The sequence below is a fragment of the Cryptomeria japonica genome, chromosome 9, assembly GCF_030272615.1.
Source record: "Cryptomeria japonica chromosome 9, Sugi_1.0, whole genome shotgun sequence".
Lineage (NCBI taxonomy): Eukaryota > Viridiplantae > Streptophyta > Pinopsida > Cupressales > Cupressaceae > Cryptomeria > Cryptomeria japonica.
Window position 1 is genome coordinate 620,933,265 of NC_081413.1, and position 20,700 is coordinate 620,953,964.

Genomic DNA, 20,700 nt, shown 5'->3' on the forward strand with positions numbered 1-20,700 from the left:
CACCCTTCAATAGAATGGAGTTGTAGAAAGAATAAATAGGACGTTGATGGAGAGAGCTAGGAGTATGCTTAGTGGGCCAGTCAAAAATAAAAGTTTTGGGTAGATGTGGTTGCCACAACTTGTTACCTAGTTAACAGGTCTCCTACATCAACTATTGTTGATAAGACACCTATGGAGGTGTGGTCAAAGAAATAGTCCTCGTTGAGACATCTTCCAGTCTTTGGTTGTGAGACATATGCACATGTACCTTGGGAGAAACGATCAAATTTAAAGAAAAAAGTTGTAAAATGTATCTCCATTCGCCATGGTGTTGTTGTGAAAGGATAGAAAGAAAGATGAGGTTCAACTAACCTCGAAGATAGAGAAAGTTGAATCAGAAGCCCATTAAGTACCTGAAGAAGAAGAGAACTTAAATAGTTCATAGAATTTTGAAGAAGATATAGAACCTCCACCTCAGCCCCTTAGAAGGTCCACTTGACAAACATAGCAACCAGAAAGGTATACTACCTCTAATTGAAGATGTATTTTTGCTTTGATTAGTAACCCTAATGAGTCTAGGGTTATAAAGGAGGCAATTAATATGAATGATGCAAAGTCCTAGAAAGTGGCCATGGATGAGATGGCTCCTTTGAAGAAAAATAACACATTGAACCCATACCTTTTCTTGATGGAAAAAAACTTGTTGAATGCAAATGGGTGATCAAAAGAAAAATAAAGTTTGATGGTAGTGTTGAAAAGACAACGCATGATTGACTGCAAAGGGTTATTTTCAGGTTGAGGGAATAGATAATGGTATTGATACTCCCTTTGCTCTTGCAAGGTGTTTAACAAGTGGTAGAATGTTGGGAAAGGTTTCTCAACATTGTTCCCAATGTTAAACTTACAAAAAGTACAATTCACAGATATAAAATAGAAAGTCAATTTTTGTGCTACATGGGTTTTGGTCAAAATAAATATTTCTAATTGTTCAGCATCACTTACAAAGGTGCTTGTTGCATACATCTCTTTAAGTGCTTCAATTTAAAAAAAGGGAGGATCAATTTGCCCATCGGATCAAAAGTTATGGCCTCCAAAAGTTTGCATAGGAAACGTAAAATGTTGTTGGACACATAAAAGCATTGTAAAGGAGAGTTACACCTATTGACCAACTTATGATGCATGCTATGGTACTTCATAAAGCATCTTTGATTTGGGGGATAATTTAGGCACCAATTTGGATAGAAAACAAAGCCTCTATCTCAAGCTCATGGGTTTTCAATTACTGTAGAGGTTGCATGTAGAGTTTTGAAACTACTATTAAACTGTAAAAAATTCCTCCAAATCTCTTGTTGGTGATATTCATGTGAAAGTTTGCTCTGCAACTGTATTGTAACTGTGTTTTACTAAATAACATATTGAGCTGCTTTGGAATGTGGGGTTTATTTTATGTACACCTGTGTTATGATATATATTGTTTATTTTATGTTTAAATGTGTGTATAATTTTTTAGGTTATTAAAAGATTGAGATTAGCATAACACTCTCCTCAGAATAATAGTAGGAAACATTTCCCTGTAACTTGCTTCCTTTCAAATCTTCTACATAGTAAGTGGTTATTGTTGTATAGGATTAATGGGTACAGTTTGGTTGGTCCTAAGTCAAAAGAGGACTCAATAGATTCAGCAATCTGGTTTGCAACAAGCTCTCTAGATGATCACTTTGTATATGACCTAATATTTAAAATGCAATATATTTTTCCTTTTCAACAAACAAAAGAGGTTCAAGAGGCAGGGAGGATAACTCACTCCCTAAAAATTAACAGAAAACATCATCCATGAAGGAATGCAAGTCTCTAATGTCCCTACTTTTTGAAATAGAATTTAATAATAAATAATAATAATAATAAAATTAAATATTAAAAATTAAATTAAAACATAAAAGAATATAATCAAAATTTAATTAAGTTATTGAATGGTCAAAAGACATGGAAGGAAAAGTTGTGACTCCCTCAACAATGAGTTATAAAAGGGAGAATAGAATCTCATTTGAGAGGGTGATAACTTGGAAATCAGAAGTGCAGATCTGATTATGAAAGGTCGTGTCCCTTTCAAAGGGCAGTAATAATGAAGAGTTGCACTCTTTCAAAGGATGCTAATGGCGAAAGGGTGTGTCTCTTGCCAAAGAATACATGATGAAGAGGTGTGACCTCTCCCCCACATTGAGAGATATAAGAGAAATTAATCAAAAGGATCCAGTGACATCACCATCGATCAGATAAGATCAGAACTGTTATTAAATTACAAGCAGTAACATCCTTGTTCTTGGTGGTATGCATGGGTTGTACTTAATATGTATGCTTAATATACGAAGCTTGATAATGTTCTTATGCAGAAATTAATAGTATTATTAATATAGATTGCAATATGTATGACAGTCAGACTTAATTTCATATATATATTCATAATACATGAGAAGTTAGTATACTTATAATCTAATTCTTGTTACTACTGTCAGTGTCTAAGAAGAAGGCATTGAATTGTTTCCAAAGACGGGCAGTCTAAATCTAGCCAATAGGATGATTCCCAAGATAGGGTAAGGATCAGTGTCCCATAAACTTTGAGGGAGCCTATTGAATTTTGGTATCTAAGCGCTTTAGTAACATAGTCATCCTCTTCTTCCTTAGAACTGGAGTAGTAACAAGGGTTGAACCTTGCATTAAGAATTATGGATGATAAAATTAATTATCTACTATGATAGAATTAAATATCTAGTATGGGAGATGAACAATTTACTTATTAATAATTGATAAATTAATTGAAATATGGAATATCACAGATTTGATTCATGATAAGATAGATTTGTCTCCTAATCAATTTAGTTTAAGTCATAAGTATATTTAAATAAATTAATTATGGTTAAAATAGGCCTAAACCTAGTAGGGGACATTACAAAGTCTTCATAAATTAAAAAATATAGGTTAGAGTTGCCATACAAGAAGCCAGATCCAAATGGCTATGATCCTGAAACAAAGCACAAACAACCTAAAATACAAGAAGCTTCTAACGGACCAGGTCTAAAAAATATCCTTTATATTTTTTAGTAAATCAAAATGCAAAGTGACATATTTATGATTTTGAAGGACACACAACACTAACAAGTATGGAAAAAGTAAACTTTTCTCAAATAGAAATTCCTAGTTACTAAAAATAACTGTATGCCAAGTGAGATTAAGAATATTCATTTTTGTATATCATGTACCTATGATTTGAATTTTCAATTTATGAGACAATTTATTGGGAAATAGCTGTGTAGTTTCAAGTAATGCACGCTAAGCGGAGCACTCACAGTCATGAGAATGGGTCCTTGTGAGCCACTACTCATGAAATATTTATCAATGAAGATTTACTTGAAAATAAATAACTAAATCCCAATAAATCATCACAGAATTTGATATACTGCAGAAACACCAGTTACATGAAAATCATCTCTGTCCCAGTATATGACATCTTGCACACATAAATTTTCAGTTTTGAAATAGAACTTCAGTAATGAAAGTTTGAGTAAAACACAACACGACTACCTCAACACATAATTGTTTTTGTATATTATGTACAGAACAAATCATCTCAACTTATATGATGATTTATTGGGATTTAACAGTGTGTGTTAAGTGGAGTTCGACCATTGATGGCCATAAGAGATGGGTTCTCGGAAACCACTTCTCATGAAACATGGGGTCAATGAAGATTGATGCAAAACTACACAATTAAATCTGAATCACAGACTTTAATATACTATGGAAACATCATAAAATCATCTTGATTTCAACAGTTGGCATCTTGCATGCATAGATTTCAATTTGAATAAAAAATAAGTAATGAACATTTGAGTAAAATACAACGTGACTACCTCAACGCATAATCCATTATCATTGCAAGCATAAACAGCACTACTTGATGTAAATAAGAATGAGCCTTCCCCATTCCATTGCAATGTGGCTGCCCTGCAGATGAACTCCAAGATTTTAATCACTTTAATTCATTGCATTGGACTTGGAAGTTGTTTCTGTTTTTATGCAATCAAAAACTCCTTGTTACCTTACAGAATAAAAACATTCTAGCAAAAAAATTCCATGCATATCAATCAACCATTAAACTTCTTTGTGAAGAGCTTGCATTGTGCTTCAAACTTGTTTCTTATATCTCCGAAATAAAAAATACAGCGGTCTAAGTATTTTTCACATTTTGCTGGTTGAAGCATATTTGGCTAACATAGGGACAGATTTTTTCCATACACATGCAGACTCATTACCAGAGATATCAATGCTTAGTTACTAGCTACTAATTATGATACCTACTAATTACTGTCATCTCATTTCTAGTTATAATTATAGGCTAATCACCTAGCACAACTTGGTAGGCCAAAAATCGAAAACTAATTGAGTCTGGTGATGACGCTGTAATTAGCATCTACAGTCCGAAGGTAATAAAGATCCATTTTGTAGTTAGGCCTTTCAAATCTAACTAGAAAGTTTCCAAATGTGAACATTTTGTTAGCTTTTTTATAATTAGATGAATAAATATAAATTGAGTCCTTTCACGTATTAAATTTATCCTGGACAACCAGAAGACTCAAGAAGAGTTGAATCAGACATATTTAAAAGTAAATAACATAATCTGATTTACATCCCTTCATCTACTAAATTTAGCCTGGATATACCAAAAGACTCCAGAAAAGTTGAAACAGACACATTTAAAAGTAAATGAGCAAGATGTGATTTCCATCCCTTCATGATTCATCTATTAAATTGAGCAGGGATGTACCAAAAGACTCAAGTAAAGTTGATACAGACACATTTAAAAGATATGAAATAATCTGCTAAGTGCTAAATCATGTTTACTCAAAACCAATAATGCATGAGCAGGTGGGTAATCTCCTTAGTTCAAGCTATGCTTAAGGTATAATTTGCGCCAAGTTACAAAAGTATTTTTGTGTACAACCCATTACAATCTGGTCTAGAAGGAAAATTCTCATTTCAAAAAGCTCAACATGTCAATCGTATTACATTGAAATTAGTCAGATGCAACACATGCTCTAGGGAACTGGGACTGCACATCTGACGGGGTAATTGTATGACAGCAGTAGAATGGCTAGATGGCTTTTTATTTAACCCACCTTGGTAGCTTGTCTGGAATTGTTCAATCTCTTTATGATCTTCTTTCAGATGTTCTATTTGTGCCTAATCGCTAGGATGATTTTCTATATTCAAATCCTTAAAAAATGAAAGATAGTGCAATAATTTTAAAAAGATACATGCATGATCCAGAAGCCTTTTGTTTACAAATAACTAAATGTATTAAGTTAGTTTGCATGGGTAGTCGGATTTGGTGGTTTTCGTAGTTGTTGCCATTCTCATAATGAATGTTGATAATGTCTAAAAGCTAACCCAATAGTGTAGTTTAGCCAGTAGCTCTAACTTTGCTGGGTATGCAACAAAATCAACAAATGACATCTCATCATCAAAAGTTAGCAACTTAGAGACCTATATGCAAAATACCTTTCGAGAGTCATTTTGAAACAAATTGTAAATAGTGTGCATTAAACAAACAATTAACACCAAATTCTTTTTAATTAAAAATATGTGGAACAAAACATATACCGGTTAATGATATACGCAAGTAAGTGTGCTATCAAGAAAAATCTAAGAAGAATAAGATACACGAATTGAGATTCGGACCCTGATGCAAGTGGTGGAAAAACTTAAGAACAGAGTCTTGTTTTAAGATATTACATTATATTTAAGTTCAAAACAATATATTATCTATCACCATCTTGTATTATGGTTTCTGTTTCATAAAGACAATGTTTCCATTACCACTAGAAGGTTTCAATATTTTGATCGTGAAGATTTAGTTCTGTTTAAAATAGTGCAATATGAAAAAAACATAATGTCACCTTCTTTACATTTCAAAAAACATGTTCATACATCTATGAGAAGGATAATCATAATACAATTTCAAAAGTATGGACAAGTTATTACTTTGTTAGATTGTATTGAAGAGTCATGTCAAAAAGGCAGTATGATGTATCAATATTCAAACCTGACATCATCTGGATAATCACCACTTCCAGATGGCGGAGCACAGAAAATAACAAAAGGAAACCGCTCAGATGTTTGTGTACCCTTCAAACATGGTTTGATGCCAAGATTTTGCAACTCTTGGTGGTGATCGGTTGACCTTGTTTGCCCAACAACTCTGCAAGATGGATTTTCCTGCCCTGAGGCCATGTCAGACCCTCCAAGACAGCTATAATTCAAAGAAATTTGGGTGAAATATATTACTTTGTAGCTCATGGTCTTGAATTAAATCTCAAACCGATTAGAAAACTTATCAGCAACTTTAAAAAAAAATATTTCAGAACAGAGGAAATACAATGGACAATAGACATCACCCTCAAGTTCTTACCATAATACTTCACATAAAAGCACTTTAACTAGAAACATTGGAGTCCTACAAACACAAAACATGAAACAATAGTTCTGTTGTGGAACTATCAGAACTATAAAGGGTTTACAATTATCAATCTTTTATACGCATTTTATAAACTGTGATGGAGAATAAGAGTGTGATTTAGTTTTTAAAGTTCCTAATCAAAAACATTTTTTTTTTTTCAGTACAGTTCTTTGTTTTCCCAGAAAGAAACACAACTCCTGTCAATTATCACCAATCAGATACATCACTAGATACATACTAGCCACATTTGGTGTGCATGTGTAAAACAACACTTATCAACAAGTACGGAGTCAAGACATTTCACAGATGTAAATAAAATTAGATTTTTAAATTAATTTTTTATTTCATCTCAATATTAGAAAAAATCAGTGTTCCACGGGCGTTGGGGACGGGGGGACGCGGGGACGCGTTTCCGGGACAGGGGGACCAAGGGCCTAAGTTTGGGGACGGCGGCGGGGGGTGTGGCGGGGTGGTGGTGCTGATATAGTTATGCATATACATATAGTACTTGAAAAACTAGTTTTGAAAAGATGTATGACAGTATTACAGTGTAAGAATTATATTTCAAATGAGACTATAGGAAATTTGAAATACTAAATCTAAATACCAAGATTTCTAAGTTGTGTTGTTATATGGAGCCTAATAAGACTCGGAGGTTAGATTTTCCCTACTTCTATCGGCGTGGTTTCCCCCTATATTTTTCAACGGGGGTTTGGGGTCAAGGGGCATTGCCCCTTGCGGGGTCAAGGGGCAGCGCCCCTTGGGCGGGGTCGAGGACAGCGCCCCGCGAGGCCAAAAATACTTTTATTATTTTCTAAAGGCGTCGGGTGTTATTTTTCTTTTGGCCCACGTCCAATTAGAGTTACCCCTTAACCCTCAAAAAACTTAAAAAGTCACTTTTTTAAAAAATTTTAATATTAAATATTGCATATAGGTGGGGGCGACAGGAGCACGTCTCTCCAACGACGGGGAGACGCCCAAACGTCTCCCAAGGAGACGTGGAGGCGTCTCCATGTCTCTCTGGGAGACGTCCAGATGTCTCCACGTCTCCCTGTCTCCCAAGGAGACGCGGGGACGTCTCCGCGTCCCGGTGGCGCTTAGGTGGCGGTGGTGGGACAGCGGGGGACGTCGCGTCCCCGAGACGTTTCTGACGAGGGGACGCGCCCAAAAAGGGGGGGGACGCATCCCCATGGAATGCTGGAAAAAATCCTACGTTACCCCAAGTTTCTGGGATGGGGGGACGGGGGGACAGGAGGACGAGTTTCTGGGATGGCAATTTTTTTTGCCAAATTTGGGGACTGGGGGGGACGGCAAAGGGGACGGCTATATAAAATATAGGGAAAATTTAAAATATATAGGAAAATTCTAAATGTTCATATGAAAACATGGATAAAGCATGCATCTATACATTATATTCATATGAAAACATGGATATAGCATGTGTATGATACTATGAAAACATTTTAGAATGCAAACATCAAACATACAACATTATCAATAGACTCAATACTCAATATGCACTCATAATTCAGAATTTCAATTCATTCACATTGTCAATATGCATATCATAATAAATATTAAAGAAATAACATACATAATGGAGCCTAATCAGACTCGGAGATTAAATTTTCACTACTTCCATCAGTGCAGTTTCCCCCTATATTTTTCGACAGGGGTTTGGGAGCAGCGCCCCCAAGTTGGGGTCAAGGGGCCCAGCCCTAAGTAGTTTGAATTACATGAGAGATAATACAAGTGTAGGTTGGCTTGCATATTAATTAATTAATTAATTAATTTATTCATATTACATTGCCTCCACGTTACATGTGTTTGGGCCCAGCCCTAAGTAGTTCGAATTACATGAGAGATAATACATGTGTATTTTAATTTTCATTGACAACATTAAAATACAATAGACAGGTATCCGAGCTAGCTACTATTTCAACAAAGACAACCACAAGTATTCAATTACTTTAATGACATTTTTCTTCATGTATGTTGGTAATAATCCACCTATGAGATAGATTGGGAATTGGATTTCTACCTATCCACCTAAGGCATCAAAGCAATCAAGGTTTCAGCTAGTTGGCTCATTCAACATGAATCATAATGCCTTTAGATTCTCTAAGAAACTCCATCATAATCAAAAGATTGGATGCTTTGTTAACTTATTGTCATTGATGTCAAAGGGCCAGTCCAAAATCTGGAGATGGCCTGGTGCAGGAGCACCTAGAGTTTAGTTAACATGTCAATTAGATGTTTGAGTCTTAGGAGTAGGGGTCATGTCATTTTGATTCAATAAGGTCTATTGAGACCATTTGTAATGTTATTTCATGTTTTCAGGTCTGTATATCAAAGTAAAGTTGCTCAAAAAGTTGTCATTACTATTGTCGGGATAGGTTAAACCGATAAGGTATCATTGTTGTTATCGGGATAGTTTATACTATCGGATTTGCAAAATTCTGTTCAGCCGATTTTGAATGGCTATTCCGATAAGGTATCAATATTGGCATCGGGATAGTTAGTCATTTGGCTATGAACAGATTTTGAAGATTCTGTTGCTTGAAACAAAGTCCAAGTCGTTAAATATGACAAACAAATTGATTGCATTCAATGAATGTGAGGGAGAACTATTGGACTTGGGGATGTGTTTCCAACTTTCTAACAACATTTGATGACAGATAATCCCTAGTTTCTCCATTTCTTGACTTCATTAGGAAAACTTAAGGTAGACTAAACCCTGCTCTCTCAATTGGCTCCCTTTTCTGGCTTTGTTAGAGGGTTTCTTTGACAAGGATAATCCCATTTACATAATCATTTTTGTTGTGTACTATTATAGTTTGGGTTTACAACAGGTTCACTTGCTTCCCAGTTTTAACTTTGATAATTGATTTTATACTTCTTTAAGTTTCTTTTAGCATTCCACATTACCTATTGCAATTTCTAATGCTTTATATTCCATTGACCTTCTTTGATGATTAATAGACATAAATATGGTTTATTTTTTAGTAAGAAATTAGCTATTGAATGTCTTTCCAGTTGAGTTAATTATCACAACAATTGCATCTCTACTAATTCAGATTATAATACCTTCTTCCAACTTTCTGCAACTAAGCGGCCTAGTACCCCAGGACCTACAATCAGGAGATCCTTTTCTTCCACACACCGTGAATCATGAACACCTATTTCTCCAACAGCTTCTGTACCTGCAACAGTAATAATTCATCAATAGGCTTTCATTATTCCAAAATAGAAAACTGCCACAGCGGCCCTCATAATAAGAATATATTATAGCACACCAATGTATCCCATCAAAACCAACAGATAGATACATTGATATAAACAGGTCTGTGCTGACAGCTGTTGGAGTAAATTCAAGACATCATATCATTCTCCAATATAAAATATTTACAGATACACGCAAAACAGAACTCTACAATTGTCTTGAGGGTGGGGATGGAGGAGGGTTCTGGCATAATGATTATGGAGATCAGTACACCAATAAGAGCATGACCCAGGTTCAAATTCCACTACCACAATAAGGTTCCTCGTAACTCAAGCCAAAATGTGCTGTAAATTTGTAATTGATAGATCTAAAACCTGGGGAGAGAAAACCATAAATAATATGAAGTAAAAACAAATTTCTATCTCAAATTCATATCAGGGTAGAAAAAGCACAGCCCACAAACCTAACATATATTTCCAAACCGATACAATATTAGGCAAACTACAACAACTTGAACGCAAACGCAAAGAGAAAAATAAACAAAAAGGCGAATCTCTTATCCAATTCAATACCCAACTTACCAGCTGATGCTATAATTGACGAAGACATTTTCAATTGCAAATTAGTATTCCAATAACTCTTCTGGTGGGGCTGCAATTTCTTGTATGAATGAGGAAGGAGACTGATAAGAGGAGCATAGATGAATTTAGTTATTGGGCCTCTGAGATGTGATTTATACCCCACTGGGCTGGTAGTTGAAGGGAATAAAGCCATGAATAGAAGAACCCAATCTGCTTTCTGGCCATCTTTAGCAGAATTAAGGCTTGGTTTATATAAAGACAAATAACAATTGAAGAAGAGATTCCGTAGAGTGCAAGACCAGATTTTTTGGTTTTTATCTAATAGTTTATATAGATTCCTTGCTTGGTCAGAATGAAAGCTTGTTCAGATATGCCCCGCGACAGATGGGATATATATGCGGAGGGGACAGAAATATAGTTTCTAGTTATTCTTCCATATGCTTTTAATTTTCCTCACTAACGGCCTACTCCTGCATTAATTAATTGTGCATGCTTTTAATCTCAGTTCAGAAAAAGGAACAAAAGAACTGAAAAAGTAAGTCTCCCAGCCATTTATATAACCCCACGTACATGGATATGAAGAGGACATGCTTCCTTTGCCCAGCGATAGGTGGGTAAATATGGATAGCAATAATACTTTATGCACGTTCATAGGGATTTGCAAATTTTATGAATATTCTATTGTTTTTATATAAACCAATTTTAAATTAATGTTGACATTTTGCTAATCTTCGGTCTGAATAGGGATATTGTTAAATATGTCTGTTGGCATTAATTTGTTTTGAAATTTGTATTTAAAAAAAAAAAAATTAGTTATTTTTTATTTTTCAAATAAATTTGGTACAATTAGTGGTTTTTATTTTTTATTGAAAAAAGTTACAATCATAAAATATCATGAGGTAAAAAATTAAACAATCTTTTAGTTACTGATGTCATTGGTAGATTCAATTGTGTAAGATTTCTTTTGCATCAACTCTATAGATTGCACTTTGTGATCTATCATTGGGATAATAGAGAATTGGAGGATGATGATGGATAGAGAGTGTGATCCCAAATATTGATGCAAAACAAATCCTACAAAATTGAATCTAAAAATGACTGCACTCATTATTGTAGATTTTTGAAATATGATGTCGTTAAGTGCTATCTTTTAATGTTTATATATATGTATACTACCCAAAATTTGTGTTACAATAATCATTTAACTGTCACGGAACAAAAAATTGAACTATCTTATAAAATTTGTATGTATCCATATTGTGAACAAACAAAAAATAAATTGTTTTGCAATGTTTCTATGTATGAATATTGTGAGGAAGTAAAAATTAATACACAAGTTACATGGAAGCGAACTCATCAAATTAATGTTGTATGGCAAGGTAATGAAATGAATTTTATTTTTTGTTTTGCTCATATCATATGTATTGTAGTTTGCAACACATTGGTAGCAATGAATGCAAAATTCTAAAGCATGCAAGAGGGTGAGGTTGTGAGAAAAAGATGTTCGTTCAAGCTTTGCAATTATATTAATAAATATTTGTGTTTAATTTCTATTAGATTTCAGCATGTGTTTTCAACTCTATTTATGTTTTCCAATGTCTTTGGTTGTGTTTATTTGTTTTGTGTAATGTGTGTGGTTGGTATGGATTGCAACTTATTTTCTATGGTGCAATTTTGATGGCTAATTTAGAGAGAAAGCTTGGAGCTTTGTATGGTGAAGGTGTGAAGGTTTATTGTGATTTCTAATTGTAGTTATCTTTGAATCATTATTATAAATATTTTTCTATGGTTGTTATAAAATTGAAGATTTACTATCATTTTATAAAATTGTTACTTTCATGCCATCTTTACAAATAGTTTTTTCTAAATGTTTGCTTGCTTTTAAAAATTGCTCTTTATTCTATTTATATTTTCATTGATAAGGATTGTAGAAAAAATGGTGGATTTTTTTAGGGTTAACCATTAGGGTTCAGTGGTCATTAAGGAGTAGAATAAAAAAGGTTTCTGATTGTGTCCTTCTTTATAGACAAATGGCTTGTCTTCCCTTTATAGCTGTATTTTTTATTTTATGTTGCAAATGCTTTTTTGTTGGGTGTGTTTATAATGGATCTCTATTTTATTTGGTTTTAGTGGTGATGAATAATAAAATATTAGAAGTTTTATATGGTTTATCTTCACTTTTGTTAGTTCTAGTGAGACATATTCAATGCTTGAAGATATTTGTTAAACATAAATAATATTTATCATGTAGATGCACAAAATAATATTTGTTGCTATACCATTTTAAGGAATAATAATTATCAAGCATGTTTAATGAACTTAACAATCATATCAACTTATATGTGTATATGTATATTTAGTAAAACTTTACTTTGAGGGTTGATAAGGTTGAAGGATCAACCTTTACAAAATTAACATTTTAGCGTTTATATTTGGAGGTGGGTGGACTATTTCTAAAACAAAAGGCTTTTGTTTTATTTTAATAATGTAAACATAGTTTATTTTCCTATCATTGGTGTTGTAGCCTTCACATTCTCAAGGTTTATTGATTTAACATTTTTTTAAAATGGTGTGAGGTTTTTTCCCACCTAATAGTTTATTGTTGGGAGCCTACACTTTTCAAAAAGTTGTAGATGCACTTTTTTAATCTAATGCGTGCAAAATTTTAAAGTTGCAATATCCCCATAGAGATCTTAAATGAAATTTTTCTATCAAATGAAAATTTTCTAGTACTATATTTCATTTAGTTTAGACAATGTTAGCCTGCTTCATTCTAGGTAGTTTAAATTTTCTATTAGAAGTTATATGAATTATTAACTAGATTTAGCTCATAGCTCCATAATGGTCCAAATGCTTTAAGGTCTCTTTATCTATTTGTTGAGGAATACTCCAATTGGTAATAACAAGTGAAATTATTTACTAGGATCAATGTTTTCCCATAATTCACCTCGGCTCAAGTTATATAGCTTATTTCTTTTGTTAGGGTGACTAGTTACATAAAGTTATTTAATAAGCAACTTGTTTGTTAAAATACCAGAAAGATGGTCATTGTGTTTCATTGTAAGAAAAACTTTGTGCATATTGTGAATATTATAGAAAAATTTGGCAAACTCAAAATAATTGATTTCACCTTTTTTAATGATAGCTTCCTTCATTGTTTGTAGCATTTTAAACTACTTCATAACATATAATTTATAATAAAGTTTTTAAAGCTCCATTCAAAATAAGGTATCATTGTTACCTATATTTCAAGTAGAATGTCTTTGTGTCTAGCATACATTGAAAAGTATTATTTTCTATGCATGACCTATATACAAAATCACACAATGCATTATACAACATGGCATTCACTAATAAGATTTGTGCTCCAAACCAATTGCACACCTTGCATGAAAAAACACAATAAAAGGTATACATAGGGAAAACCTACTCATATATATATTTGAGAATCACAAGAACTATCAAAAACTGAATACAAATACTTGTCGGTAGATTTAGTTTGAGGGTGTCTTCAACTCTTATCAAAACTGAAGGATAAATCTTTGTCAAATTGTTATTTTAGTGTTGTATAAATTAGAGGCAAGTTGATTGTTTCTAAAACATGAGGGTTTTGATTTATTTGTACCTTATAAACACATTTTTCTCTCTTGGTCATGGTGTTCTAGCCTTTACATTTTGGGGGTTTATTATTATTTTATTTTTTTATAAATTAATGGTGTGAGGATTCTCACATGATTTTCATTCCTACTTTTAATAATAATTCCTAACCCTCCTAAATTCATATAGTGAGGATTGGGAGTGTGGATCAAGTGTGAGGATTAGGGTTTCATATTGCAAAGGGGGAGGAGGCAATTGACCTCCTCCACACAGGTTTGATCCTCCCTTTTTGTAAGAGCATATTATCCTTGGATTTCCTTATTCTCTATTGTGTGTGCTTCATTTATTGCTTGTGTATGTTTGCCTTTTCAATTATTTTGTGGCATCTAATAGCCTTTGTTGGAGGCATACTATCTCATTATTGAATTGGTTTCTGGCATTGTACTATGCCTTCAATGGAGGGAGTACATCTACTAAGGGCGATGAGACCACTTCTCATAAAATTGAAATTAAGTCGTTTAAAGAGGCATTTGTGAAAAAACCAATGTTCATCCTTAATACAACATGTTTTGTGGCTAACCTAGTTTCTATTGCAAATGACAATGGCAACAAAGGGGGAGAACAAGGTAAGCCACCCCAAGAAGCTTACTATCTTGCCTGATTCTAATATGCTTAAAGTTTCAAACTAGGAGAAAATTAGGTTAAAAAATAATACATTTTTCTTTGCTATAGTTGATAGTAGAAAAGTGCCAACAAGAAAAATATTAGATGAATTGTTCAAAAAAATTGTTAAAAAGAGGATATTCAAATTTCTTTTTGTAGAATGGTTCAAAAAGGTTTATTTTTTATCTTTTTCAAAGACCCTAAAATGCAAGAATTAGTTACTAACAAACAATATTGGAGCATTGGCAATTGCACTTTTAGGACATTAAAATGGACTCCTAAAATAGCAAATGATGAGATTATGGTACTTTTGTGCCCTAGATGGATCATTGTTAAGAACGTGTCACCCATCATGTGGGATCTTATAGCTCAAATTCTCTTCTCCTTGAGCAAAGTTCTTAGGAATGATGAAGCTAGGGTAGCATACTACACCTAAATGCTAGGGTATTACTGTCTCTCAACCTTAGTATTGATACATGAATCTTGAGTTCAACATTGAGGAGGAATATTTCTCTTGTGACAATGAAGTTATGGGGGAATTAAACAACTACTATCTTTGTCACAAAGAATGGAAAATGTGTAGAAATTTCCCTATCATTGCCAATAAACCCAATAGAATAAACAAATTGTCTAAGTCTTGTGGGGCACCTGAGGCTCCCACGAATAGTGGAGCTAATAGAAACACCACCCATCTTATTTTTAATGCTCGGATTGGGGTTTGGTAACCCTTTTATCCCTAATAGTAATTGTGTATTACCTAATACTATGTTGGCCTCCAAGCTTGACTCCTTGAAAGACACCATTCTACCACCCTAGTTTGACTCGCAAGTTACACCTACCCCTAGCAATATGTTACAAAATAGTTTTCTTATTTTGACAACTCATGTGGACTCCCCCCTTTAGAGACCTTCTCCTCTAGATACACCCCTTGTTGTTGGAGAATTTGATGCAAACCCCACTCCTTACTCCACTATCTTGGGATCTTTGATCCAAATTCTTGTCACCAATCCTTTAAAAAATGAGAATTGTGGATTGAACCTAGACTCTAAGCAACGTAAACCCAGGAGAAAAAAATCTCAAAAACTTATGGTGGACAAAATCAGAGAGATGTTGCTAAGAGAAGTGAATCCATCAAAGATAATTTAGACCATAATGAAATTAAAAGGTATAAATTAAACACTAGTCTATTTCAAGAAAATGGTAATAATTTCCAAAAGAATGAGAATTTTGATCCCAATCTTGACTCGAGTTCTATTGTGAAAAGCATTTTTCTTGAATTAGAAAGCAAGAATCAAAACAATAGGAGACTACGAAAGTCTAGAAGTCTAACATTTGCCTCTCCGCTAAAGGATGAATTGGAATTATCTAATAGCTATAAAATTCTTTCAGATTTTGAAATGAAAGAACATTCTAATGATTTGGTATAGTAATATTATGAATAAATATTACAATGAAAATCATGTTGATTCCACTTTCCCTAGAGGATTTCCAAATTACTATGTCTCTTAGAATCCCCTAATGTTTTAATCTCTACTAGTTTGAATCTTGCTCATAGTTTAAAACCTACAATTGTACCCGAATAGGGGAATGCATATGAACCCGTCTCAAATAGTATTGGAGATATTCAAAACATGAAATATAGCAACCAAAAGTGAGTCTCAAGATGCCTCAATTAAGAAAGAGTTGGTCTCTTGCATGGAGGCTCAAGATGCCCCTATTAGTAGTGGAGATAATAGGTTATATTCTATGGTTGCCACTAGGAAAGGGGATAGCTTAGAAATTGTTGAGAGAAAGATTGGTCCTAGGGTTATCTTCTTCCCTACCTCCAAGAAAGAGGTCGATGATAGGCTTATTCCTGTCTGATATAGTAAATTTAATGTTGTAAAACATAAGAGGAAAAGTAGAACCAAATAATTTGCATCTCTTATCCATAAAAGGAAAGAGACCGAATAATGTCTTCCTAAATGCTTTAAAATCTTTGGGAAATTAATGGACACCTCTAAATGATTATGATCGTGGACTTCAACTACATAGCATAAAATGCAAGGGGTTTGGAATCCTCAGACAGAAAGCATGTTGTCAGAAGGTTCCTAAACTTGACTAAACATAAAGTTGTAGTTTTTCTTCAAGGCCTATAAAAGCTACCCACTTCATCCTGGTTGTTAACCTGAAGTGCATCTAGAAATATACATCTAAATTATTTACTAATCATGATAAAGGTATAAGGGAGGAACAATTATATTGTTATATAACAAATAGATCCATTATGTTATTGAGAATAAATCTCACACTATAATAGAGCAGTCTTGGCTATCTTTGAGAAAGATGAATTCAGGTTTGGATTAAGCTCCCTATGTGTGCCAAATAATTATAGAGATAAAATAAATTTATGAAACTAGCTATATAGTCTTGTTGATATCCCATGGATTATTGGTGGGGACATTAATGGTTTAACATCAAAATGATAAAGCTAGAGTGGAAAGGTAATGAGAAATTATATTGGGCTAAGATGAAAGATAAATTAAATTGAGGGAAAGAGGGAAGAGAATAAAACTATATGGCTTACTCGGTGTAACTCCCAACAGGGGAAGAGGAGAATTTATTACAAACGTGATAGAATGTATGCTAATAAAGATAATTTTGAGTTCAACGAGGATGGAAATGATACATAGAAAGAACTGTAACTCCTTACTCAATGTCAAACTATTAAATAATGAAAATTGCAACAATGTTATTTTTATGACCTAGAAGATCAACAAATAGGCGTTGAAAAATACATATCTACCATTGAAAGATGAGAGCCAAATATCAATAGTTGTTAAGCCTTGTTTCAAAATATAAGTAAAAATAATTTTGTAGATAGTAAGAGGGTGGAAGATATACTTAATAATGAATTCTTTCTTATTGAAATCAACTCCAAATGGACCTCTCTAACATTGAAATAAATTATAACCTGGTTCTAATCAAGAAGTCTTTGAAAAGAATCGAAACTAATAAGATACAAGGACTTAGAGTGAGAGCCAAAATGAATTGGATGAAGGATAGTGATAAAGGGGCTAAATTTTTCTTTAAATTCCTAGAACATAAAGAATATAAAGAAAGAATTGACAAGGTTTGGGATGAAAAAAGAGAAATACAAGATCGAGAAGAAATTAAAAGCCTTTTCTTTGAATTATACAAAGACTATTTACAATGCAGAGGTTAATGACCTTAAATGCCAATAAAGTTAAGTAGGAAACTCATTCCTAAGAAACTTACTATGGAGGACATGCATATTATTGAGCATGGTATCACAATTGAGGAATTTCAGAAAGCCATTGATGTCCTGAATAATGACAAATCACCAAGTCCAAATGGACTAATAGTAGAATTATACAATAAAAACATTGAGTGGATAAGTGAAGATTTACTAATTGTATATAAGGAAGCACTGGATAAAGGATCATTGGGAGCTAACATCAATAAGGGTGTTATTAAAATGTTACCCAAGGGTGGGGATATGACCCTAATTAATATTTGGAGGCCAATTACACTTTTGAATATTTGTGTAATGGGGTGAAATAGGGATTCACTAATTTAGCTATGTAAACAAGGAATGGGCCTATTTCATGGCATGATTGCATTAAAGGGAGGTGAATTCAATAGATTCACTCCCAAAGGATAAATGGTGATTGACTTTTTTTTGTCAGACATAGGTGTGTGGGGTGACCTTGTCCTTCACTTTTAGCTCCTGCAAAATCAAGATCTAATTGTCTTTGTCTAGTTTGTCTGATTCTGTAATTGTAGATTTTGAACTTGTAACTTGCACCTATAAAAGAGAGAAATGTGTTGTGGATATGGGTTTGCCTAGGTCAAACCCCAAGTTTGAAATTAACCCTTGAATTTAATTGAAATACTAAAGCAAAATGATGAATATTATACCCCGGATCTATTGTAATTAATGAAGATTGATGATGCAGTGATATTTGAATATTTCACAAGTGTCTATGCAATAACATGTCATGACATGACAAGACATAAATGACCTAATCATAAACACATGCTTGCATGAAGATTGATGTAATTTACTTCTCCATGACATCTAGATCTTGAAGGATACTTGAAGGATATGGTGAAATGAATTATCACCTTTATGCTCAATGAATGGATGGATGGATGTGATTGATGACTTGTGGATGCCAAAATGAATGAGAAGAAGACTCTCATATAGGGTTCTCATGTTATTGCATTGATTAGGCTAACCTCCAATGGTCAAATTGAGGCATTGTAATCAAGAATTGACTAGTGGGAAGTGGGCACCCTTGTCTAGGACAAGGTCACCTCAGACACCCTTGTCTAGGACAAGATTTCCCCAAGTGCCCTTATCTAGGATAAGGGTGCCCCAAATGCCCTTGTCTTCCCAAAACAAGGTGATAAAGCTAAAAATGGGGTACACATAGCTCAAGATAGGGTTCCAAGTTAGCATGCATACAAATGACATCAATTTTGAGGTAAAAGGCCAAAAAGGGGCTTGAATAAGAGCTAAAATGGAACACACTAAGGTAGGGACACAAAAATTTGTGTAAATTGTACAAGGTTACAATGTATGATGCTAAATTTAGCTCCCACTCTAGCAAGAGTATGAGCATACACACATTCAATAAAGTAGAAGAAAGAGAGAAAGATATGAACAACTGGGAGTAAGATTTAAAGGAGATAAGACATCACTAAATTCAAGGAAACAAGCTCTCGAGATTAGGATCTTAACTCACACAATAACATACAAGGATACACAAAACAAGACAAGGACACATAGATGACAAAAAGATAGACACAAAAAAAAGATGCAAAAAAGGGGTTAGTAGAAAAACTAAAGGCTCTAAGTCATCTAGTTGAAGAGACCTCGATAATCAAAATGTTTCAACTATTGATATCACTTTTAATATGTTATTGGAAGAGCATAAGTGGTCACTATATACACCTAAAAATGGTTTGAAGATAATTAATTAAATAGGCAATTATTTAATTAATCCCCCTTTCCAATTTAATTGAATTCATTAGCAATTTGATTAAATTCTCCCATTCATCTACTTGTTAATAAATCTAAGGATTTATTTAATAGGTTCATTTCAATAGTCCCCTTTGATTAATTAATCCTCCCCCAATTTAATTCATTCCTTCTAATCCCCTAATTAATTACAACAAATCAATTTATGAGTTGTTGAAAGTTAATTAGCCTTTTCCTATTATTTGAATTTTTAAATTCAAATTACCCACATGCATCTTAACCTCCTTATCCTAACCTCCTATGGTGTGGATATTCTCCCCTTGAGACACATGGCACTTATGCCACATGTCTCCTCCCTTGGACACTTTCCCTCTTATGAGCAAGGCTCCTTGGCACTTGTCACCATATAGATGACAAGTGTCCCTCCCTCCAACCTCCTCCAATTTCACCCTTGATGTCTTTAGACTCAATCTTGATCGTTGATTCCTACCACCTCACCCCTGGCCTTGGAAATCCTATAAATATCCCCCATTTTGGAGCACAAAATATGCCATCTCATATCATTTCATGCATTGTTACTATAGGCATATCCATTCTAGCAAATCATTTAAGCATTGTTATTATAGGCAATTACATCTTAGATCTAGCTTAATTTGATCATTTTCTAGCATAATTGTTGAATCATGTAGCTTAATCAATCTCCATTCTAGCTTAATTGCATCATCGTCATAGCTTAATCATGCATATCATTAGCTTAATTAGCCTCTTGGATCAATCTAGCATAATCAATCTCATCTAGCTTGCATATCATATCATTTTAAATCCTTCATCTAGGTGTAGTCAAGTCACTGGGATTGCTTATCCAGATCTAAGAGAAAATCCATACTCGCATCTCTTAGGAGGCGATAGGTTGCTTTGTCATGGTTTATCTTTCATTTTATTTCAATTTGCTAACCATGCTTGTAATGATCTATCGAGTGTTTGTGTTGCAGCTGCAAGTACCCTACTTCACACACACGACATTTTGGCACCCACCGTGGAGCCTAGCCCCTTTGATCTTTAACAAGTTTGCTTGCAAGAAATCTCATTAACAGGTTGATTAGCTCTTTCAACGTACAAATTAGCTCTCTCGGGTTCCACATTCGTGTTCTTGGCC

The 20,700-nt window shown here is 33.8% G+C and overlaps 1 protein-coding gene across 2 annotated transcripts in view; it reads right to left on the bottom strand.

Annotated features, from left to right (window-relative positions):
* The window catches only part of LOC131063707 (uncharacterized), a 51,181-nt gene extending 40,348 nt beyond the window's left edge, over positions 1-10,833 (bottom strand). Inside the window, exons 1-4 of one of the 2 annotated variants that reach the window (XM_057997603.2) lie at positions 10,298-10,831; positions 9,581-9,696; positions 6,080-6,252; positions 3,888-3,981 (exon numbers count right to left, since the gene is read on the bottom strand). In XM_057997603.2, the coding sequence (XP_057853586.2) occupies positions 3,888-3,981; positions 6,080-6,252; positions 9,581-9,696; positions 10,298-10,490 (576 nt within the window). In that variant the 5' untranslated portion in view covers positions 10,491-10,831. Of the gene's footprint in view, positions 1-3,887; positions 3,982-6,079; positions 6,253-9,580; positions 9,697-10,297 lie in introns of both variants that reach the window. The other variant, XM_057997604.2, reaches the window with a different exon arrangement.
* Positions 10,834-20,700: the final 9,867 nt, after the last annotated feature.